The sequence below is a fragment of the Thrips palmi genome, unplaced genomic scaffold (assembly GCF_012932325.1).
Source record: "Thrips palmi isolate BJ-2018 unplaced genomic scaffold, TpBJ-2018v1 HiC_scaffold_1, whole genome shotgun sequence".
NCBI lineage: Eukaryota > Metazoa > Arthropoda > Insecta > Thysanoptera > Thripidae > Thrips > Thrips palmi.
Genome location: NW_023144620.1, coordinates 2,957,230 through 2,981,459, shown reverse-complemented (window position 1 = coordinate 2,981,459; position 24,230 = coordinate 2,957,230). Strand labels below are relative to the sequence as shown.

Below are 24,230 nucleotides of genomic sequence, written 5' to 3'. Positions count from 1 at the left end.
GCCTGCCTTGCCGTCGGCTTGCCGTCGGCACGGAGCGCATCAACAATTTGCTTCACCGCTCTGATCCTCGACTCCTCGGCTTTCGCGCTTCGCGCACCGAGCGGCAAAGGCCTGGCCAAAGCGTGGCGAGGCAGGGCAAGGCGCCCCTCCCCCGTTCGACCGAGAACTGACTTACGGCCTGCCGAGGGCAGAGAACGAGAATTTAGCTCCCCGGTTTTGTTTTTAGGCGGTTCTCTCTCTCCTCGGCGTGCGGAAAGGGGCCAGGTAGCGGCACAATTTATCGCACTGCCTTCGCTACACGCTGCTCGCTGCTACACGCCACGCCGCCGATCGCACCGCCACCGCACCGCCACCGCACCGCCAGCAGCATTCAAGTTCAACTCTGTTTTCGCAACAAGTTCGCCGAGGCGGAGCGGCGGAGCGGAGCAGGCGGAGCCGAGGCCGAGCAGTCGGCATGTCGCGCGCCTGGCATCTGCGCCCCTGACGTGCCAGTCTCATAAGAGACACACGCATGCACGCCTCCGGGTGACAATCACACACGCACACACACTCACACACACCAGCGAAATGTCTCCCTCCCCTCCACTCCACTCTATAAGTTTCGTAATCCCGCGCGGCCCCGCGCGGCGTCTCGTCTCGGGGCGACCCGCTTCCGGAGGCGGGGGTGGTGGCGGTGGCGGCGGCGCTGGTGGCGGTGGTGGTCGCGCTTTGCTGGAGGCGGCAGGGGGTCGGGGAACGCAACACGAAATGGGGCCACGTTTTGTAGAGGAGCAGGGAATGGTGGAAGTACTCCAGCGTCGTCCTCTCATCGACGCGAGCGCGCATACCACCAGGGCCGCCGGGGCGGTCTTCTCCTCCTGGAGCTGCGAGGCGAGCACGCCAGGCCGGGCCGGGCCGGGCCAGCCGTCCGGAACATGAGGGCCCCTGGAGAGCAGCCCGTCGAGAGGAGAGGCACCGCTGGAACGGCAGGAACTGGAATCTCATAAAATATGCGGACGCAAAGGCCCGCGAAAACGGCCACAATAACAGGCAGCTTAGCGCCGCCACGGAGCGCCGCGCGTTGCGCGTTCGTTTTATTAACTCGAACGGGGCGGGGCGGGGCGGCCCTGAATGCCTGAATCCCGAATGCATGCAGGAACGCCCCGTTGAAGACCCGCCACCGACACCGACACGGACGCCGACATCTGTCGCCCGCGTGAATCTTTTAGTGGATCGAGGAGTGTCCCGTGCCGGCCGTGCCCTGGCCGTGCCACGGCGGCCCCCGAAAGAGGGGAGGGAGTACAGAATAGTTCCAGTCTTTACCCGTGCGCTTCCAGCACTCATTCGCTCGCCCCCTCCGGGCTCTCCGCCATTCGGGCTCTCGGAGCAGCGGAGCCGAGCGGAGCAGCCCTTCGGGTCCTCGTTCGGGTCCTCGTTCGGCTACTCGTTCGGCGCCTCGGGGACTTTGGCGGCGACCCTTGATCCCCAGCCCCCCGTCGTCGTCCCGCGGTGGGGGTCTGCCGTGCAGTTGGGAACGGAGCGGGCACTCTGTCAACCTGAACCCGAATTCAACCACCCCGAGACGAACGGATCAACAAAGGCCTGAACTAAGTACATAAAAAGGACGACGACATGAGCGGGCCGGAAAGGAAAGGGCGCCAGCAGCGCCAGTCTGGCCTCGAGTCCCTTTTGTTCACGAAAAACTTTTCACTTTCGAGGGCGAGTCCTGTTCCCCTGTTCCCGCCTCCCCCCGTCGGCGCGTCACGTATTTGTCTAACTGTCGCCGAGTTTCGGGATTTGACGCCGGAACGGGCCGCCCCTCCAACGTGCAGCGAATAGGTGTGTGTGTGTGTGTGTGCGTGTGTGTGTGTGTACGTTGTGTCTCAGTCCGTCTGAAAGGCATCCAGTGTGGCCGCGCCATGCCACGGCCTCGCTTTCGCGTGCACCTCACGCCCGTGTGGACGGGGTGTACTTTACACGCGTTACCACCGAGACAAGCATCGGCGTGGGGCGTCGGGGCGTGGGGCTCAGACACGGCCAAAGTAGACAGACAGTGTGTGCTGTTCACACTGTGTCGGCTTCCCGTTGCCTGGCAACGGCTGGCGACACCGAACTGTACACCAAGAGGCGCTGCTTCGCTGCTTGGCCCGCGGGGCGTTGCTGGCGCGGCTGCTTGCTCGCGAGGTGCGAAACAACAACACCAACAGTGTGCCCCGCTGGCCCCGCTCCGCTCGCGGCCCTCCATCTCCCTCTGCGAGCAATCCGCCGCGGGCTCAATGCCCTATTGTGACGTCCACTTTTTATTCCGCGTCATCCGGTCAGCTCGGCTAAATTGCTGCCAGTGAGGTAAATCGCGGCACTATAGTGGACGATGGGTGTGGGAAGACAAAGTAGGAAGTTGAAGTTAAAAGTCAAGTGGGAAGTTAGAGTGGGGGAATGGAGTGGGGAGTGGAGTGGGGAGTTGGAGTGGGGAGTCGGAGTAGGGACACTCTACAAAAAATGTCCTGTCAACGCCGTTAATTTATTACCAATGTTTGCTGTTATGCAATTCACGGCGTTTGCTGTGAACTAGTTCACGGCGTTCACTGTGATCTCGGTTACAGTGTTCACTGTGATCTGGCCACAGTAAACGCCGTGAATTGGAGCCTGATTTGCAGTACTTCGGTGCTCAGCGGCGTCAAACTCACAGTGTTTACTGGGGACCAGATCACAGTGAACACCGTGAACAAGATCACAGTGAATCCCGTGAGCAGATCACAGTAAACGCTGTGAATTGACCTACAGTGAAAACTGGTAATAAATTAACAGCATTTACAGGACATTTTTGGTAGAGTGGAGTTGGGGTCCGGGAGTTGGAGGGGAAAGTTTTGAAGTGGGAAGTTGAAGTGGGAAGTTAGAGTGGGGAGTGGGGTTCGGAGTGGGGAGTGAGTGGGGAGTGAGTGGGGAGTGAGTGGGGAGTGAGTCTGGTCGCCGGCGTAATGAAGGCCTGCCTTTGACGGCGGAACGGGGAAAAAGGAGCCAGGCAAGCAAAGGCAAAGGGCGGCGTTGTTGAAGGGGCTTTCAAGCGGCACTGGTAATACGATTGGGCCTTGGGCCTTGCGCCGTGCCTTGCGCCGTGCCGCTCCCGTGGTCCCGGAGCCGTGCGTGTCCGCGTGGCTGCGTGCCTCCACTGCTGCGTGTCTGGACGCGCTGTTTTCCTCCTCCAGCACAGTAACGGAGCCGTGGTTGAAAGTCCATTCATCGCCTTGAACCGACTCACTGGGTAGGAGACTGGCGCCGGCGGCCAAGACTATACTAGACGCGTTTTCAGCTCCAGAGTTGCTAAACAGAACTCGAAACGCGCATGTGACCCCACCAATGGATTCCTCGTTCGGAGAGCAATCCATTGGTGGGGTCACACGTTCGGTTCGAGTCCTATTAAGCGACTCTGGAGCTCAAAACGCGTCCGGGATTTTGACTGTCCCCAGTCCCCACCGGTCCTCTGGCGCACTGCGCGACTTCGTCGTCAAGGCGAGCGGCGGCGCCATCTCTCGGCCCAGCAGTCCCCATGCGTGCTATTGCTTTTGGATCGCAAAGGCCCACACAATGTTCCTGACTCGCTCCGTTCTATTTTCCGATTATCTGGAAATCGCAGCCAAATTTGGTGGAGTGAGGGTCGAGCCGAGGACCGAGGGGTCTTACCCCATTTGTGCTGGTAAAGGGGGAGTCTGTCGGGACCGTCGGTCCGAGCGGACCGCCTGTATCGCTGTGCCGCGCTGTGCCACGCTGTGCTCAACCGCCAGCAGGGTCTTCAAAGACGAGAGCGACCCCGCCGGGCCCCGCCCCTTCGGCCGCGCCGTCAGCCTTCAGTCCGCCGCAGCCCCCCAGCCAGCACAGTGGATTTGCCAGAGGACCGGCGCAGGCGACCGAAACCCGAGACGCGTTTTGAGCGCTCGAGTCGCTAAACAGGGCTTGTACCAAACGTGTGACCCCACCAATGGATTCCTCCCTTGAGAGCGATCCGGTGGGGTCACACGTTCGGTTCAGAAGCCCATTTAGCGATTCTGGAGCGCAAACCGCGTCCGGGATTCAGGCTCAGACTGGCCCCCAAAAGGCCCCAGCGGACAAGACCGCAAAAGGCCCCCGATCATCATTATGTTTTTACCCTTCATGACCAACTTTGTGAGGCTACCGCTCCCAAACTAGTTGCGGTCAATAGCCTTCCCGATACAGGGCACGAAAGAGTAGGGTCTTAAGAATACTAGGGCGTCGAGGGAAGCCTTTTACGGCAACTAGATTGGACACAGTGGCCGCCCAAAGTCAGCAAAATCAGCAAATTTCCGAGATTCGACCACTTTTTGACCAACTTGGCCGGAAAATCGTTGCGGTCAAAGCCAAAATCGTTGTGGTCAACGTCTTCCCGATACAGGGCACGAAAGAGTAGGGTCTTAAGAATACTAGGGCGTCGAGGGAAGCCTTTTACGGCAACTAGATTGGACACAGTGGCCGCCCAAAGTCAGCAAAATCAGCAAATTTCCGAGATTCGACCACTTTTTGACCAACTTGGCCGGAAAATAGTTGCGGTCAAAGCCAAAATAGTTGCGGTCAACGTCTTCCCGATACAGGGCACGAAAGAGTAGGGTCTTAAGAACACTAGGACGTCGAGGGAGGCCGTTGGCCGCGATTAGATCGGGCGCAGTGGCCCAAAATCAGCGAAAACGGCTACTTTCGTCGTAGGACTCTTTGACCAACTTTGTGACGTTACTGGTCCCAAACCCGAAAGGCCCCGGCAGATTTTGCTGCCTGTCTGCCCTGGCCAGTCCGAGCCTGCCGGGATTTCGACCGCCTCCACCCTGCTGGTCCACTGTGCCCCGAAGCCCGGCGCAGCCGCGATCAGCTGAGCGAAAGCCTCGCCGCTTGGAGGGCACTCCGACTCTGAGACCGTTGCGCACCAAAAAAATTATCGAGTCGGCGGCATTGGAATGCGCTGCCCAGCGAGTCTCGATGGAAACCCCTTTAGCACTCCCCACAAAAAGGGTGACTGACCCCTTGACACCCCCCCCCTCAAATTTCAACAAGGCGAGCAATGATGGCGCCTCCGTCTCAGCGCGACCGTGCAAATGGCCATTTCAGCGGCGCTAAAATAAAATTAGCAGCATGGCGGGGAGGCGCGTACCTTGACACGCTGGTGCTCACCTCGTTCCTCTCGGCCGAGTGAAAGGTCATCACACCGACGGCGGGGCGCGTTGTTTTCCGTTCGCCTTTTCGTCGGCGGAAACCAGGTGGTGCTAAAGCAGAACGACCTCCGCCGCTGGTGCATCTAATCACTGCTTTAAAAGTTGATCAACATAAAACACAAAGTTGGAAAAAGAGAGAGAGAGTCAAGTTTATCGATAAATTGGAGAGTGAGAGCGACAGACAAAGCCGGGGCAGGGGCCGGGGTGCAGTGCTGTTTCTTCCAGCCTCTTGCAAGGCTCGGCTGGAGTGTTTGGAGGAAAAGTAAAGTTCTCAAGTAAAATCCCTCTAGTCTCCCGCACCCTACCCCCTTCCCCTTCTCCCTGGAAACGACGTGACCCTCCACACCGCGCCACGCCGCGCCACGCCGCGCCACGCCACGCCTCTGGGGCCTGCTGCCCGGAGCACAGCCGAGAGCGTCTATTCAATAAAACAGAACTCTCTTTCGCCTCTTTTCACCATCCAGCTGGCCGTCGCCCCCTTCCCCGCCCCTTCCCCGCGCCCTCGCGTTCATCACAGCCCCCACGGTCACCACCCCCACCGCCCCCACCGCCCCCGCCACCCCCTGCACGCCGACCGCGCCTTGTCCCGTCGGTCCAAACTCGCCTTTAAAATATGCAGATCTCCCAAAAGCCGAATTCCACGGCCCGACGTCCGTCCTTGTCGACCACGTGGCCTGCCCCCCACCCCTACCCCCGGCACGCACGCAGCCCGACGACGAGATTCGCGACAGAAAAAGCTCACTCTAGTCCGAGGACGGTTAATCAAGTTTTTGTTTTTCTTTTCTCGTCGAGTCTCGCGCGCGCCAGCCGAACGCTCCTCGGAACACGCGCGCGTGAATGCAGATGGCGCCAGCGTCGCGCTCTGCCGCTAGGAGCGTGAGTGTTGCGAATTTGCCGAGAGAGAGAGAGGGAGCGAGACAGAGGGAAAAGGGGAGGGGGAGAGGCATAGGGATTCGATTGGTGAGTGATTACTCATCAAATTAAGGAAGCTCTCTGTGAGCTCTCAAGCGTTGATTGCACCGTGCTCTAATGGCAAGCATGGGGCGACACACAGGCCGGGCGGGGCGGGGAGATGAGAGGGATGGATGATAGAGCGTGATGATTGTGGGAATCTACCCGAGGGTCGGGAGCGCAGTGGAACGCAGCAGGCAGATTCCGTCTCTCTGTCTCGCTGTCGCCCTCGTGGCGCCCATGACGTGTAGGGGTGCGAGAGAGTGAGAGCGAAGGCGCGACATCACACTGTACTGCGCCAACGCGCTCAGCGCAACGCCCATGAACGGGCGACCGCCAGCCAGCCAGCCAGCCAGCCAGCCAGCCAGCCACTGGCACGACGACGTGCCCTCCGCGTGGCGCGGCTCCACTGCTGCCAACCACCAACCTGGTTTTCGGGGAAAATAAAGTGAAAGCAACGCCATCATTCGGAGAAATCTCCACTTCCTCAACTTGCTGTTGTTCGTTGCTCGTTGTTCGATCTGATCCCGTTGAATTCAAAACGATAACGATTGTATTCTTACCGTAACCTCGCAGCATCATGATTTTTTAGCAGATGATACCTTAACACTTGAAACATACTTAAAACTACTATACACAAATGAAGGTGTCAGCGTGCTTTTACTCTCGAGTCCAGAAACCAAGCGCGTATCCCAACAATATAATAGGGGCTGGCGGCCGGGGCGGGCTGGTGTGTCTGGCCGGCTGGCGGTGAGGCGCAGCCTGCGCGGAATTCGACAATCCCTCCGCGGTACAGCGCCAGCGGCACCGGGCGTAAACAATGGCACCCTCTCCTCGCATTGACAATCCCTCCCCGCCTGCCACGCGCAACAATGCCTCCCGATTCGGACCGGCCGGGGGCGCTCGGGCTCGGCGGCGGGCGGTGCAAGCCACAGCTCGGCGCGGCCAGTACCAAAGTACCTTCACCGGCCAGCTCGCTCGGGTGTATGTATTTTGTTTCATACACAATTTTAAATACTATCTTTGGAATGAGCCCGCATACTACCCCGTATAAGAAAACCAAACGAGTATCATCTGCTTTCATTAACGTTCGTTGAATGAGATTTTTTAAATTATTTTTTTCGTGTCCCTACTCAGCCGCGTCCCGTTCGGCGGTTTGGCGCGAGACAGGAATTCACGCGGAAAATCCCCGCGCGACCGAGAGCGAGAGACAGAGAATGAGAGAGACAGAGAGCGAGGCGGACCGAGTGACTTTTCCTGGCGGCGACATTTATCCCGAGAATTGAAATAGAGAACCACGCGCGGTGTGGCGGGGCGGGGCGGGGCGGGGCGGGGCGCGGCGTGTTGTGCACCTCGTGGGCCCCCCTCAAGTATCGCGTGGTGGGCGGGGGAGGGCGCGCGCGCGCGGGCGGAAGACCAAGTATTTTTAATTCAGCAGCTGTCCCTTTCTGTGCGCCGTGGTCGCCGTGTCGTCGTCGGTGTGCTCTGAGGCTGGCGGGGCGGCCACTACGCCGGCTACGCCGCCGAGGCCGCGAAGCACCAAGTAACAGCGACGCGCGGAGATCGCTCTTGATACTGCGGGAATGAAGAGGGGAGAGGCGTCCAGAGCCTCCAGAGCCTGCAGCCGCGCGCCGCGCGCCCGCGCAGTCGAGCGTAGGCAACCCGCTGGCCCGGCGGGACCCGGTGGGAACTTGAAGCAGTGTAGGATTTGGATTCCGCGACTGCCCACCATTGCAGCATTGCATCACGACGTTGATCCCCGTCCCGTTATAGCGGAGAGATTCCTGCTACATAATTCCTGTTCCGCGAACGATCTGCGGTTCGCGCTCGGCCCATCCCTCTGCTTTTTGTTGCGATGCGATTCGTCATTGATTGATCGTTTTTCTCCACACGTGTGGGCCGTACACTCCCTCTCTCTCTTCACACACACACACACTCCCTCTCTCTCTCTTCACACACACACACTCTCTCACACACACACACACACACTCTCTCACTCACACACACACACTCTCTCACTCACTCACACACACACACACTCACTCACTCACTCACACACACACACACTCACTCTCTCTCTCTCTCTCTCTCTCTCTCTCTCTCTCTCACACACACACACACACACACACACACACGGCGGTGGGCCGGGCGTGGCCGCGTCAGGATGGACAGGCAGGGGGAGATATTGCGGGCCTGATGAGGTCATCGGGGCACGCACGGCGCACGGCGCACGCACACAAGGCCGGAGGCCTAGAGGAGGGAGGCAGGAGCGAGCTGCCTCCCATTTTATTTGGGGGCGTGGGCCGGACGGAGCGACGGCGGTGTGATAGCAGACCGGCTGCTCCCCCCGGGGGCTGGGGCAGGGCTGGGCTGGGCGGGCTCGCGTGCCGGCGCCGAGCCGGCACCCCGGATAGTAACTGATTGGCCCAGGAGTGGAAGGGGGGGGGGGGGGCGTCGAGGCGGCGAGCGAGGGAATGCACAGGTGGATGTATTGTCGGGGCCCTCGCCTCGATGCGGCGGCGTGGCGGCGCGGCATGCTATTTCAGGCCGGTATCTATCCTGGGCGAGGGCCTTGAAGGGCTGCAGGGCGCCACGCGGGGCGCCACGCGGGGCGAAGGGCTCGCACCTTGAGTGATAACACTGCCCTTAATGACGGCGGGGCCCCGCCAATCTGACCTCATCTCGGGAAGGGCCGGCAGGGGCGGCCGAGGCGCCCGGATTGAGGGGGAGACATTCTGGAGGGAAAAAAGGGCTAGAGTGGATTTAGGGACGACGTCTCCCCGCCGTGCCGGCCGCGCCGGCCGCGCCACTGCTGATAGGGTTTGCTCCGGCCGAGGACAAGATGGCGACCAGGACGGCCGAGGGGCCGAAGGGTGCGCCTTATGGGCCCTCAGCACGTGTGCCTGGCTGGCTGCCTGGCTGCCTGGCTGCCGGGGGTCAGGGAGCTAATTAATTAAAGATGACTTGGTTTCCGTCCCCGTCCGGACTTCCTCGCGCTATCCGCCACGCGAGGATGACGTGATTTGAAGCCCAATCTGGAGAGGGCGGCGAGGAGGGGACGATATAGGGCAGGGCGCACATGCGCGCGCAGGCTCGCGAAATCAAGGATAGAAATGGACTATTCCGAGGAAAGGGACATTGCTACCCGCATTGTTTATGGCATTTGTTCGCGAAGTGTGTCTTGACGGACCCCTGTCTTGTTGTGCTTGCAGGCTCGCGGCGCGCGCTGAGCGCGGACTGGAGCGCGGGGCGCGCGGCGAGGCGGTGCGCGGCGAGGAGGTGCGCGGTGCGTGGCGTCGCGGGGCGGCGTTGTGCGACTCGCGTCGCACCACTTGATCGCGCGGCGTGGCACCAGCGGCAGAAGCGGCGCCAGCGGCAGCATGGGCTGCGAGCTGGGCAAGCTGGCCGCCTCCGAGAGGGGCGGCGGCAGGGGCGGTGACGGCGGCGGGGGCGGCGGCAAGGACGACCTGCCCGCGCCCCCCGCCACGGATCCGCGGCTACCGCTCACCGCCAAGCAGAAGTACACCATGGTCGCCTCGTGGAAAGGGATCAACCGCGAGATGGAGGCGACGGGGGTCAACATGTTTATCAAGTGAGTACGAGCTTTTGTTTCACGGATGGTTTGTACAGTGCTAACGGCGCCAACGCCGCGCTCCCCGAGGCCTGCCGGGCCGCGCCGGTCCGGGGCGTTTCCGCGCCAAGTTCCAGCGGAGCAGGATTAGAGCCAAAGAAACAAATGCAGGGGAGGGGCGCCGCAGGGCGCAGCGATGGAGCAGCGAGGCCCGCGGCGCGTTGGCGGGGCTGCCGCGGAGGCCGTGCTGGCCGTGCTGGTGTTGGGGCTGGAGCCAACGACGCAGGGAGCCCAGCCAGGCAGCCGCACCGGCCAACTTTCTCACTTTCATCTTCCTGGTCGCCGTGCCGTCCCCGCCGCGCCCCGCCGCGCCCCGCCGCGCCCCGCCACGCCCGAACTCCTCCGGGAACTCGGTGCGCCGTCGCCCTGGCCTGGCGGCCGGGCGGCCGTGGCCAACGTCGCCCTTACCCCATCGGAAAGCTGGAAAAAGGGCGAGCGAGGCAGGGCGAGGCGAGGCGGGGCGAAGAGGGGCGAGGCGCGAAGCACCACGGCGTCGAGCCCAGTCGAGGTCAGAGAGCTGTAAAGATATCACAAACAAAAAGCAGGCAGATCCTCGGCCCTCGGCCAGGGCACTTTGTTGTCGGGCTGCCGCTGCTGCCGCGGTGCTGCGCGAAAAAGCCGCCCTTCCCTCCACGCCGCCCTCCCCTTCCACACAAATTCCACTCGACTCCACCCCGGCCACCTTCTTATACTCCGTAAACTCGGGAACACTTGGCGGCGCTTCGCGGGTGGCGGCCCGCGGCCCGCGGCCCGGACTGGGCTGTCTCGGCCGCGCCGCGCCTCGTGCCTCCCCCTCCCCTTCCGACGCCATTGTCTGCGAACCTTCCGAACAACGGGCGGGCCAGAGCCTCCTTCCGGAGCGGCCCGGGTCCAGGGAGATGAGAAAGGTCGGCTGGGGGAGTCGCAACAAGCACGTGTATACCTCAACGGTACCGTGGGGCTATGCCGGGCTGTGCGCACGTGTGAGAGTGCGTGTGTGTGGGTGTGTCTTTTTATGTCGGTGTCTGTATGTGTGTCTGGAGTGTGTTCTGTTCTGCGCTTGTGTGAGTGCATGTGTGCGTGCATGGGGGTTGCCGTGGTGTGCAAAAGGATGTGGTGGCACAAGAGAGAGCAAAAGGAAAAGCAACAAAGACACGGCGGGGCGAGAGCGAGCGAGAACGGCGTGCTCAAGTAGACTGCTGCAGGCAGGGCCGTGCGGCCTGCCTGCCTGCCTGCCTGCCTGCCTGCCTGCCTGCCCGGCTGCCTGGGCGAGGTTGCAGCACCGAGGCTGTGCCGGGGCGGGCCCTTGTTGACCCCGTTGTGGGACCCCAGGGTGGAGGCCGGTTTATTTGCTTTAACATTTTCTTCTCTATTCAATAATTGCCGAACACATTTTAACACAAAAATGTATTCAAAGTAAAATTGAAAGCCAGTCTCTCTACTGGACCAGTCAATGAGGAGATCCGTAACGAATCGATCGCCCGACCCGAGTGTCGAGGACCGATGCCTCTTCCCTGGGCCACCCCGGCCGGCACAGCGAGGCGCTGCCTGCAGCCTGACCCTTGCGGCGTCAACGAGTCAAATAAAATTTTGGAGCGCTGTTGTGCCGCGCTCCGGGCGGCATTGGGTGTTTCTGACTCGGCCGCCGACGCCGCGCGCATTGCCGGCCGCAAAGTTTGAAAGCCGCGGCGGGAGAGGCACCGGAAGGGACGCGACGGACGCCAAGACGGACGCCCCCGGGGCAGCGCCAAGGCAGCGCCGCCACGCCACCCTCGCGGGGGCCCTGAAAGCCACTCCAACTTGTCAGTAAGTGACTGCAGCATAGTGGCGATGATACTTGTTGCTTCCGAGTGGCGAGGCGAGGCGAGGCTTGAGGCGTCCGCAGTCCCGCAGCCCCACAGCCCAGCCCGGCACGCGTCGCCCTACACCGCCACTGCTCGGCCCTGCCCGTGCGGAAGACGTCCCTTGACGGCGGCGTCCAGTTAGCGCCTGTTAGGCCCTCGGCTGTGGGGGGTGCGGGGGCGCCGGGGCCGCGGCGTGACTCCGGTGCAGTCAGCCTCGGCATGCGAGCCGAGGTGCCGGGGCCCGGGACGGCCTGCGTGGCGTGGTGGCGCCGGGGGCAGTGGGCCTGGATGTAAGGGAGGGGCAGGCAGGGCTGGCAGGCAGGGCCAGAGAGAGAGAGAGAGAGAGAGAGAGAGAGACAGACAGAGAGGGAGAGAGAGGAAGAGAGGAAGAGAGCGAGAGAGAGAGCGAGAGGCTCAGCTCCACAGCCTGAATCGACCGCTCCCTTGCCCCTCGCCCCTCCCTCTCCCTCGCCGCCCCGTAGCAAACTGATGGCACGCCGCTACCGTCGCCGCCGCTGCCACTGCTAAGCTCTTCCTCCCCGCCCCTGCCCCTCCCCCGCCGCCCCGCCGCCCCGCCGCCCCGCCGCCCCGCCGCCCCGCCGCCCCGCCGCCCCGCCCTCTGCCCCTGCAGCCCCAGCATCAACACACTCTCGCCCAAGACTGATCCCCTCGTCGCGTCCCCCTCGTGCAGGTACCTGCCAGATAACCCCGTCCGCACCGTGTTGGCCGTGTTCACGCCCCCAACGGCCCCCAAGGCCAAGGCGGCGGCCTTGCGCGAAAAGCCGACCTGACACGGAGCCGTGGGTTCGAATACCGCCAGTGCGACAACTTTTTCTGTCGCCCCTTCTCAACGCACGGTCGCGAAATGTCACTCAACGCCAGTAATGGGCGCGGCAATGTGCGCCTCCCAACTTTTATTCTCTTTTTATCGTGCACATTTCTTTCCCGCGAGGCAAAAAGGGCAAGAAACAAAAAACCAGTGGGGTGGGGGAAGGGTCTGTTAAGACCGCAAGCGTGCGCGGCTTTCGCGACGTTAGTCCGGCGGTGTGGCGGCAGCGGGCGGCAGCGAGAGGAGGGAGGGAGAGACTTTTTGTACGCTGTGCTGACGTGGCGCTTGTGTGAGTGTGAGCGAGTGTGTGTGGTGGTGCTGCTGTGGGGTGGGCTATTGCCTTGGTACGGAACCACGCGCGGTTACCCCCTCCCCCTCCCACAGGCACAGGCGCCCCGGCCTATGATTGAAATGTTACACGCCTGCGTGCGTCTCCGCTCGCGCGTGCACGGCTACATCCAGCGAAGCAAAGTCTTGGCTACTTTTGGCCGTTTCGGCCGGCCAGTGCACTGCCCGGCACTGCCAGTGCGCTCCAAGCAGCTCAGTCAAAATTTTTCCCTTTCCCTTCCCTCTCCTGACCACTCATAGTCGTTAGTGACCTTTAACAAAAAAAAACGTTAACGCTAACGCTAACGTGAAAGCAGATGATACTTATGAGAATGTTTATTGAAATGTATGAATGTGACATTTTGTCAATTTCTTTCAAAGAGTAAACACTCGGAACTCTTTTTTTCACAAATTTCTAACACATGATAATTCATGAAAATGTCAATTTTAGTATAACTTTTGAATATCCCAACGTGCCATTGTTTTGTGTTAAACATTTTCGCAATGACGGTGGGACACTCATATGTCCGATACCACTTGTGTTGGGTATCATTTTCGTTGTTTCAACGTGAGGATGCACAATTTGGTGGCTAATCACATAAATACTCAATACCCGTAAAAGTTGTGTTCGGTACTAGGGCAAGGCGCCTTGCGGCACGCGGCGTGTCAGCCACATCTCCAAGCGGGGCCGGCCGGCCGGCGCGCCAACCGAACCCGACCTCAAGATAGATAAGCAAGAGTGGCGCACACCGCCGACTGCCGACGCGCCGCTTCTCGAGAGGAGCAGGGGTTCGGGGGGGCGCTGCACTATGCGTTCTACGCACTCAAGGCTCAAGTGCGAGTGTGTGTAGACTGCTGCGGGGTGTGGCGGGGCGCGGCGGGACGTGGCGTCTCGGCTAGGGAATGGGCGAGGGGGGCAGCTACGCGATGCGTGCTAGCAGCGTCTCGTAACGACGCGCTACGCGAGGGACGCACTTCATGAGTAATAGAGAGCTGGGTGTCGAGGTTATACGCCGCGCGCGCAACCCGAGCCCCCGCAGGCGCCCCGATCCATGTGCGGCGCGCGGCGCGGCGCGGCGCGGCGCGGCGCGACGGCGCGGCACGCTGCGGGCCCTCCGCTCATAATCTTCTAGGCAGGCCAGCCAGCCGCTGCCTTGCCAGCGAGGCGCTCGGCCTCTTCTAGGCTTGCTAGTCAGGCAACGAGGCAACTGCTGCCTGGCTAGCCGGAAACTCGGTACTCTCTGCACGAGAGTACAAGCACGCTGATACGTGAACGTATCATCTGCTAAAAAACGTTAACGCTAACGCTAACGTGAAAGCAGATGATACTAATGAGAATGTTTACTTAAATGTGTGATGTTTTTATCTCCACTATTAGTAGAAAAATTTGACGATGATGAGTGACATTTTGTGAATTAATTTGAAAGAGTAAACACTCGGAACTGTTCATTTGACAAATTTCTTACGCATAATAATTCACGAAAATGTAAATATTATTTTAACTTTTGGATGTCCTAACGTGCCATTGTTTTGTGTTAAACATGTTCGCAATGTCGGTGGGACACTCATATGTCGGATACCACTTGTGTTGGGTATTTTCGTTGTTTCAAAGCGAGGATGCACAATTTGGTGGCTAATCACATGAATACTCAACACCCGTAAAAGTTGTTTTCGGTACTAGGGCGGGATGCCTCGCCGGACGCAGCGTGCCAGCCTCATCTCCAAGCAGGGCCGGCCGGCCGCGGCCTGCGACACCCGAACCCGAGACGCTCAAGATAAGCATGAGTGGCGTGCACTGCCGACTGCCGGCGCGCCGCTTCTCGAGAGGGGCAGGGGTTCGGGGGGGCGCTGCACTATGCGTTCTACGCACTCAAGGTTCAAGTGGGTGTGTGTGTGTTTGGACTGTTGCGGGGTGTGGCGGGGCGCGGTGGACGTGGCGTCTCGGCAGAGGAAGGGGCGCGGGGGGCTGCTGCGCGATGCGTGCTATACCAGTGTCTCGTGACGAGAGGAAGGGGAGCGGCATAGCGCGCAACGTGAGGGACGCACTTTATGAGAACTAGATAACTGGGTGTCGAGGTTCTACGCGCGCTCAACCCGAGCCCCCGCAGGCGCCCCGATTCATTGTGCGGCGCGCGGCGCGGCGCGGCGCGGCGCGACGGCGCGGCACGCTGAGGGCCCTCCGCTCATATTCTTCTTGGCAGGCCAGCCAGCCGCTGCCTTGCCAGCGAGGCGCTCGACCTCTTCTAGGCTTGCTAGTCAGGCAACGAGGCAACTGCTGCCTGGCTAGCCGGAAACTCGGTACTCTCTGCACGAGAGTACAAGCACGCTGATACGTGAACGTATCATCTGCTAAAAAAGTTCCGATTTCGCCGACGCCGCGACGCCGCGACGCAGAGACCGCGATGGCTCGAATGAATGAAACGTGCTTACATATATATGCGCGGCTGCTCGCGGAGTCGGTCTGCGGCTGTATGTCGGTCGGTGTTCCCCTCGCCGAAACTTTTAATTGCGCACGCCGTCGGGAGCGAGACGCAGCGAGACACGGCCGGGCCCAGCGGGACTGTTGCGGAGCGTGGAGCTGCGCGGAGCCAAAGGGCGGCCGGGCTGTCGCTTGCTGTCGCTGCAGACTGATTCCGAGAGTCGTTTTCATCGCTCTGTCCCCCCCGCGCCCTTAAGAACGCCCCATGAGCGCGAGCGAGACAGAGCGACGAAAACGACTCTCGGAATCAGTCTGCTGGGCTGTCGCTTGCTGTCGCTTGGCCGCCGTCGTCTGTCGAGAACCGCCGCGCCGCCGCCAGCAAGTTCAGTTCCAGGAGCTGCGACGGACCGACGTGCGAGGGGCGAGGGCAGAAGGAGAGGGAAGGGGAGAGAGACGGCGTGCCGGAGCAGGCGAGGCAGGCCGAGAGTAGAGTGAGATGAACAGCCGGGCGACTCCACTCCGATGGCGGAAGTTGCGCACATTATGCAATGATTTACTTGCAGCCAAAGTGCCGCCCTGACGGTCTGACGGCCCAGTCACCTCGCCGGCTGCCTCGGTGAAATAACGTGTGGTTAGTGTAGTCGACTTGCAAAGTCGCACCCCACCCACGCGGCCCTGTTTCGCGGAGAGAATTTGGGGGCCGGGCCGAGACGCAGTGGCGGGGCGGGGAAAGTTCGTCATTACGATTGCGGGCACGGCGTTAAGGGACGGCAAAAATGAAATGACAGGTCGCGTTGGGGAAAAGCCGACCCGGCAGCTCTTTCTCTCTATCTCGCTCTTTCTCCGCTGGCCGACGATGTGGTGGTCAGTGGCGGGAACGGACGCCGAGGCGAAAGAAATTAAAGCGCAAAAAGTGGAGAAAACAAAGCAAAAGAGGGTGCGGTGGTCGTCGGCGCCGGTCGGGGGTGGTTCTTGCCAGCGCCGCGAATGTGGCCGCCTGGCACCCCCGCGTCTCGCCCGCCCAGCCCGCCTCTCTAGCTGCGTACCGCTGTGCAGCGGCGCATCATAAAAACCGCTGCGGAGCCGTGGAACCTCGCGGGGAACCCGTTTCCAGGGCAGAGGACGGACCTTGGCAGCGGGCGCGCGGCCGGTGGCACTCGTTTCCAGGACTGAGCCCAGACCTGCCCTGCCGCGGCGTTCCGAGTCGTCGCTCGCCGTCCCTCTCGCACCGCCACGCAGCGCCCCGTGCGAGGGGGAAACCACTCGCGTAATAGTCGGGTCACCGATTCCTGGTATTACGCGTAATAGTAATAGCGTAATAGCCAAATATCTTAAAATTTCCCCTATTTAGGGTCCGATTTTAGCCTAAATCAGGATAGAACGTAATAGGGAGTAGTCGGGTCACAGTTTTTAAGAGTGATTTCCCCCTCGGCCCCGTGTGTGCGACAGAGACAAAGCGACTCGTCGGCATCGCTGCGGTGGGGCGCGACGCGGCGACAGCCTGTCGGCGAGGATCGGGGCGGACGAAGAAGGGGGAGCCTCGCGAATCGAAAACGCTTCCTCAGCAAAGCGACTCGGGCGAAGCAGCGCTCGGCCCGACAAGGTGCTGGGTGTGGCTGGGTGTGGCTGGGTGCCGGCGGGGCGAGGACCAGGGCGTGGTCCCTGGATCCCTCGGAGCGCCTGGGAGGTAGGCAATGTCGAGGCACGGCTGCGTCCCCAGCGCGGGGAGGTCTACCTGCCCGGCGCTGACCGCCGGGCCGCCGGGCCGCTGCCGCTTGTCGTCGGCTGCAACTATAGGCGGTAATTGGCCCCGGAAAGGGAGGTGGTGAGCGCGCCGGACCCGAGCCGGGCGGCCCGGGCGGTCACTTTTACTCGAGTTCGCTGATTGGCGATGCTGGAAACGCGTTCTGCAGGGCCGGGCGGAGCCACCCGGAGCCACCCGGAGCCCTGCGGCATTGCGAAAGTTGGTCTCCTTGCTCCCCGTTTTGCAATCAGAGAGGTTGGGCCCGGAGAGCGAGGAGGGGGGGGGGAGGCGGTGGCCGAGTTGGCAGACGCGGGGGGAGGGGGGCTGGGTAGTCGTGGAGGTCACGACGGGGCGAGGTAGCGAGGCAGCGGGGCCAGCGAGGCCACAATAAGGAGGAAATTGTATTGTTAATTGCCATCCGCAGGGCGGCGCAGAGAGAGGCCGGCGAGAGCGAAGACGCCGGTGAGGCGATGGCGGCGAGGGCCAAACGGGACGGGGAAAAAAGGAAAGCACTGCATTGCCTGCGCACGTGGCGCTTTTAACCGCGGTCGGTGTGTCGTCGCCGTTCCACTCCCGATCCACTCCGCTCCGCCCTCTTCGCCTCGGGGCGGGGCGGGCGGGGCGGGCGGGGCGGGCGGGGCGCTGAGGCCGCGGAGGGGCGTTCCCGTGTGTCACATCCACACGCACAGCCCACCCAGTGTGTCATCATCGAGGCATCAACGATCGACCGCAACAAAAAGTTGAAAGGGAAAATGTGCTGGAGTGGTCTCCCGACCCCACTGTCTCGGACGCGGGCTGGGCCGCGGAGCAGGTAGGCAACGACTTGTGGTAGATTGCCTGGCTGCCGCCCTGGACGGCACCGTGCCCCACTAAGGCCAGGCAACGGACATCGGCCACCACCTGTGGCGGCCGGCGCGGCGGTCGGCGACGTCCTCGGGGTGGGCAGGCCGCAGCATGGCGGCCAAGCGGGCCGGCGACGAAGACTGAGGGACCGAGGTACAGGTGTCTGTCTGGCCGATGAAAAAATAACGCTCACGTGACAATGCGGGGCAGCGCGGCGCGGGGCGTGGCGGGGCGGGGCGCGGCGGGGCGGGGCGGGGCGGGGCGGGGCGGGGCGGTGCGGGGCGGGGATGAGACGCTGGTCGATACGGGGGTGCTGCCCGCGGCGCCGTGCCCTGCCGAGCGGGGCCGGGCCCTGCACCGCCACGCCGTGCCGCCGGCCGTCCTTGGCGGCGAGGGGCGCGCGGGCCGGGGGCTGGGCTGCGTGCGGGGCAAGGCGTCGCGGCAAGGCGTCGCGGCAAGGCGTCGTGGCACACGCGTCGAGAGCCATTCAGGCTCCCTGCTGGTACAGGTGCACGCGCCGCGCACCCCTCGGCCCCTCGGCGCAGCACCACCGCCAGCATTTCCACTTGGCAGTGGGGTGGCCGCCCTGCAGCCTGCTCGCGGCGCGCGATAACAAACATCTCTTCCGAAACGTTTCGCTCGGCTGGGTGATCTCGGCCTCCGCTGGCACGCGCTTTGCAGGCTTCTTCGTTCTCCATTCATTCTTCCGGTGCCCGGCGCGCTCCATAAGTGATGAAGGCTCCCCTCGCCGCGCGTCTTAAACGGCAGCCCGCCCGACCACCTGTCGGCAATCGGCGCCTCCCCTCCCCGGTGGACGGCATGCACGTCCCCGCCGCGGCGCACCGCCGCAGTCAGCAAGTCCAGCCTCCGGGAAGACGCTTCTTATTCGACAACTTTGCCGAGGCGAGGCGGTCGTTGCCGTCCTCTCCGCGGACCGCAGTCCGGCGCCTTGCCGGCCATGGGGGAGGCTGGCGGCTTGTCTTGGAGTTAGGGTGCGCCCCGCCGCGGCTACGCCTCGCCGGCCAAGCCGGGGCCGGGCAGGCCGTGGTGTACGCTGCGAGCCGGCCCGCGAGCCAGCCCTCCCCCGGCCTACGGGAAACCCTTATCATTGCCCCCAGGGGTCCCATTCCACTTAGGGGCCTAACTCCTGGCGAGGCCCGCGCGAGGGGGAGGCGAGGCCCGGCCCGGGCTCGGGAGGAGGCCGAGGCGGGGCGGGGCGGGGCGGGGCGGGGCGGCCGGGGCGGCCCAGTCGGGGCTCGTTCGGCATATCATGTCATACGCTTTGCGGGGGCCGTCGGGGGGCCGCGCTGGGATGCGCGCTGAGAGGGCCGAGGCCGGCCGACCGAGGAAGGGATAAAGAAGGAGGAATTTCACCGCCGGGGAGCGGAGCTGCGGGGCGGCGGGGGGAAGGCACGGGACTTACAGCAGCGCTAGCACGCTCCGGGATTCTCTCTCCTGCTTCTTCGTCTTCTTTTTTTTCGCTGCCCGGCTCTGCGAACTTTGCAAATATTTGGGGGTAAACGAGCGGCCAACGCTAATTTCGCAATTCCTGCCTCACACCGCTGTGTAGTTTACTGGCAGCCCGGCGGGGCAATATTCCTCCGCACTGGGCTTCGCCGAGGCGGCCAAGGCGGCCGAGCCGGCCAAGGCTTGCGCGCTTGCGCCTTCCGGGTTGCGTGTACCACTGTACCGCGCGCATCTCGGTGCCCTTGGAAAAGGCAGGGGGCGGTGTCCGTCGTATTTACAGTTTACAGTGGGCCCCCTCCTCCAGGAGGCCGCGTCCGTTCTCGCACGGCATCCCTTGGCGTGTCAACCTCCCCGCCTTGGGGCTCGCGGGTGGACCGCGCGACCCCCGCGGTGCGCGGCTCGTGGGGCCGCCCTGTGATGTGGTGAGTCACCACCTCTCCCCGCCCCGCGGTAACTGGAACGCCCGGAAGTGCTCGGTTCACTGCTTTGAGGCGTACCGCTGATCTTGCAGCCCCCACCCCACCCCCGCCGTGAAATTCGCCCCGACATAAGAGTCCCCGCCGCGATCTTCAAAGCGCGCGCTTCCCTCCAGGCGGTCGTGCGTGGCGGCGGGGCCTCGGCAGGGCGCGGGGCGTGGAGTGGCGGAGCGTGGCGCCGGGAATTCTATCAGGCAGGAAGAAGCCGAGGCAAATGACGGTTGATTCTCGTGAAATTGTATCACCCCTCCCCCTTTTTGGGCGCCTTCCCCCGCAACCCGCACTGGTGTCATTTTAGGGACGATTCGCCAAAGTGCTGGTTGGTTAGCTCCGCGGCGCCTCGCAACGACGCTCTTTGGCGTCACGGCCCACAGGTGGCGCCACAGTCCCCACTTTACAGTGGCGGTTCAGAATGAAGCCATCCTTCTTGGTCGGGCCCACGGAGGTCCTACCTTATTGTTACCGAAGGTTGCTGAATTTTCCGCACTCGGTTGTTCCTGGTTTTGCCTTCAGCTGGTGCGACGGTGGTGGGTTGTCACCTGTCGCGCTCGACAAACACACTTATCGCGAACAAGTTTTGCGCGCGCAGACGTACAGTCCGTGCCCTTGTCCCATTTCCACTGAGTACACTGTGATGAAGACGAAGACACCGTCGGCCATGGATTCTCCGTTCCTCGAGAAGACTTCCACGTTCTAACCCACGTTCCTCCCGTCTCTCTGCGCAGGCTGTTCGAGGAGCACAAGGAGCTACTCTCGCTGTTCGAGAAGTTCATCGCGCTGCAGACGCGGGAGCAGCAAGCGAGCAGTGAGGAGCTGCAAGAGCACGCCACCAAGGTGATGAGCACGCTGGACGAGGGCATCCGCGGCCTCGACGACATGGACTCCTTCTTCTCGTACCTGGGCCAGGTCGGCGCCAGCCACCGCCGGATCAACGGTTTCCAGAGCCAGTACTTCTGGGTGAGTGCCCCATGCCCTTGGATGGGATTCATCGAAGAGTACCAGGATGGTACCACAATGGTACCAGGATGGTACCACAATGGTACCACAATGGTACCAGGATGGTACCACAATGGTACCAGGATGGTACCACAATGGTACCAAGATGGTAACACAATGGTACCAAGATGGTACCACAATGGTACCAAGATGGTACCACAATGGTACCATGATGGTAACACAATGGTACCACAATGGTACCAAGATGGTACCACAATGGTACCAGGATGGTACCACAATGGTACCAGGATGGTACCACAATGGTACCAGGATGGTACCACAATGGTACCAGGATGGTACCACAATGGTACCAGGATGGTACCACAATGGTACCAGGATGGTACCACAATGGTACCAGGATGGTACCACAATGGTACCAGGATGGTACCACAATGGTACCAGGATGGTACCACATCGGGATACCCCAGTGGTACCAGGATGGTACCACAGTGGTACCAGGATGGTACCACAGTGGTACCAGGATGGTACCACAGTGGTACCAGGATGGTACCACAATGGTACCAGGATGGTACCGGCACACTTGAACTCTAACCCTACATCCGGCTGGCACACCTTATTCTACGTTTCTATTCACTCCTGCCCAATATTTGAGCCCATCTCTTCTCCATTTCCATTGGGTGGGATGACAGAGGAAAGCCACCTGATCCACCCCGCAGAGTAGCGGTGTGTAGCGAGGTCGAGAGCAGCCTGCCCGTGCCCGCCTCGGCAAGTTGAAAAGCAGAGCGCGCAGCCAAGCTAAGCCAAGGCAGCCAAGCCAAGGCAGCAAAGCCAAGGCAGCCAAGCCAGCGCGGCGAGATAGTGGATGCCCGAGCTGGAGTCGGCTAATTCACCAGTTTAGTTTCGGAGCGCGCTCGCCTGGCTTGCTGCCGGCTTGCTTGCTGCCAGCCTCGGCTGGAGGCTTCCCCGTGCGACGCGCTGCCGCGATGCCGCGCTGCTGCTTTGAGTGCCCGCCGCCTTCGCCGCCTTCGCCGCCTTCGCCGCCTTCGCCCCGCGGCATGCCGGCCGCTCCTTCCCGATCGCGTCTTTGATCCGCCAGATCAAAAGCCAGCAGCGCGCGAAAGCCCAAATCCGAAAGTCGCGCCGCGCCAAGCCGTGGCATGGCATGGCCGAGCCAAATCCCCGCGACTCGCGCTGTGTGTTGTGAGCCAAGCCTTGGCGCAAGCGGCCGGAGCTGCCCAGTACAGCCACAGCCATGCTCGGCGCGCGGCGCGACTACACGGCCATCGATTTCTGTGGTGCGTCGCGGCGCGCGGTACGCGGCGCGGCCCGCTCTCCCATTAAGCCGTGCCGTTGCTCAGCGCGACAGTTTAAGGCGCCTCGCCCCGCCCCGCCCCGCCCCACCCCGCCCCGCCCCGCCGCGTACGTGTCTTAATAAGGCGCGTCGCTCTGGGCACGCCCGCTAATCGCCAGCTTTGTATTCGTCAGCGACACAATGTAGCGTTGCCGACTTCCCCGTGCCGGAGTCCGCGAGGGATGCCGCGTGCCCCCCCTAGCCCCGCTGCGCTCCTCCCGGCGCCGGGGCCCCTCCACCGAGAACGACCTGGAACCCCTTTGCGGATCGCGGGCCGTCCCGGGCCGTCCGGAGCAGCGATGTGTTGTCTGGTGTGGTCTGGTGCAAGCGACGGCCTCATCATTTGGACAGAGTTATGTTTCCCGGACCCAAGGACCCCCGGACCCGGGCGACGGGTCGTTGCTGGGGTGGTAGGGGGCGTGGCGGAGCGTGGCGGAGCGTGGCGCGGCCGCGAGGGAGGGGGCGTGGCGGGGCGCGGCGGGGCGCGGAGCGTGGCGTGGCGGGCGACAGAGTCGTGCTAGGCATACCACTGCGGGCTGAGACTGCTGTTCGATTGGGCTTATTGCTGGCGGCGTTAAGGAGGAGAGGGGAAAGGCCGGGCAGGGCCGCCCGGTCGTAGATTGTGTCCTGCGAGCGGAAGTGTCCTGTCGGCGACACTGGAAGAAAGACGTTCGCCTCGGCCATGCCGCCATGGCTGCCATGCCTCGGCTCACTCGGCCAGACCTTCCTCAGCACTGCTTCTCCCTCTCGCGCAATCTCGTTTCTTTTCGGGCTCGCAAAAGAAACAATATCACGCTCAACGCTCCTGAGAAATGATAATGGTAATCTCTCGAGTGTTGATGGTCCGCCTCTCCTCCTCGGAGCGAGAGGGCCGCCCTGGAACCTGCTCGTGGCCGTTTGGCCGTTTGGGCAGCACGCCCCTCGGGCGATAGATTTCCCCTTGTGTTCCCCCCGCCCTGTCCGAGGCCCTGTCCGCCCTGTTTGTATCGTATAGTCCACTGTGCAAACACGTGTCCAGCGTGTTGACGCCGCCCTCGGCCGCCCCGATGTGGTGGTGCGGCGCAGTGCGGCGCAGTGTGGCGCTCTCGCCCCTAATGTCTTTTTCATTTACGAACTGTGCAAATGTTGGACGAGGCCCCGGTCGGGCTGGGCAGGGCTGGGCAGCGAGCCCCGGCACGGCGGTACGGCACGGCCAGACGCAGCAAACGAGGCTGCACTGCAATCAGTATAATTGCCCCGCCCCGCCGAGGCCATGGCCCAGGTTCAGCTTATTCTGCCCGAGCGTTGGAAGTTGGAAGTTAGGTGAACGGATCGGCGGCGAGGCGGCGGCGCCGGTTTCAGGCAGAACAAACAGAACGGCACACGACTCCCGCCGTCTGTTGGTCTCGCGCTGCGCGCTGCGGTTTGCCTTCCGAGTGGTCGCCCCGTGCGCCCCGGTGCCCCGTGCGCCCCGGTCCCGTTCCATGACCCGCGCCGTCTCTCTGTTGCAGAAAATCGAGGGCCCCTTCCTCAAGGCGGTGGAGCAGACGCTGGGTGACCGCTACACCGCCAACGTGGAGAACATCTACAAGGTGACCATCAAGCTCATCATCCAGACGCTGGTTGACGGCTTCGAGGGAACAGGCCACGCCGCGGGCACGGCGGGGTCCTGAGCGCCCCCTTCAGGGAGGGCCGCGCCCCGCGGGGCGGGGTGGGGCCTGCGGGGGCGGGGCGGGCAGGGCGCAGCGGGTCTGCGTCCACGCCCCCCGCCCCCTCCGCGGCCCCCCCTTCCCCCCGCGGCCCCTCCGCCACCGCTGCATCACGTCAATTACCTCAAGGGACACTTCCTTCCTCTCTGGCCGATCGCCCTAGGGTTGCCAGCCGGCGCGGTGCGGCCCGCTGCAGCGCCCAGGTTGCCACCCGGCAGCATCCGGCCGGCACGGGGGCCACGGGGCCGCCGCGGCCAGCACGGCTAGCACCGCTAGCACGCCGGGGCGTCGAGTCGAAGGATGTGCGTCACGGCCTCCACCTTGGCCTCCTTGGCCTCCGCCTCGGCGTCAAGGCAAGGACCGGGCGGACCGCCCAACCCTCGCCGGGCGCCTGCCTGCCTGGCTCGCCGCAGTGGCGCGCACAGTGGTGCGGCCCCGGCGGGGTCAAAGCCCAAAATCAAAATGTTTCTTTTGTTTTCTGATCCGGCCGCGCGGGACGCGTCAACCCCCACGGATAGCGACAGTGTCG

The 24,230-nt window shown here is 62.7% G+C and overlaps 1 protein-coding gene across 1 annotated transcript; it reads left to right on the top strand.

The window, feature by feature from the left end:
• Positions 1-9,526: 9,526 nt before the first annotated feature.
• Positions 9,527-23,703, top strand: LOC117639797 (neuroglobin-like). The gene is made up of 3 exons (XM_034375718.1): positions 9,527-9,738; positions 20,431-20,662; positions 23,504-23,703. The coding sequence occupies exons 1-3, from the start codon at positions 9,527-9,529 to the stop codon at positions 23,663-23,665; spliced, it is 606 nt and encodes a 201-aa protein (XP_034231609.1). The 3' UTR covers positions 23,666-23,703.
• The last annotated feature ends 527 nt before the right edge of the window (positions 23,704-24,230 follow it).

Excerpts from the sequence above, each read along its gene's own strand:
- LOC117639797 (XM_034375718.1), top strand. The coding sequence starts at position 9,527 with ATGGGCTGCGAGCTGGGCAAGCTGGCCGCCTCCGAGAGGGGCGGCGGC. Across the intron at positions 9,739-20,430 it reads GGGGTCAACATGTTTATCAA|GCTGTTCGAGGAGCACAAGG; the intron begins GTGAGTACGAGC and ends CTCTCTGCGCAG. Across the intron at positions 20,663-23,503 it reads TCCAGAGCCAGTACTTCTGG|AAAATCGAGGGCCCCTTCCT; the intron begins GTGAGTGCCCCA and ends TCTCTGTTGCAG.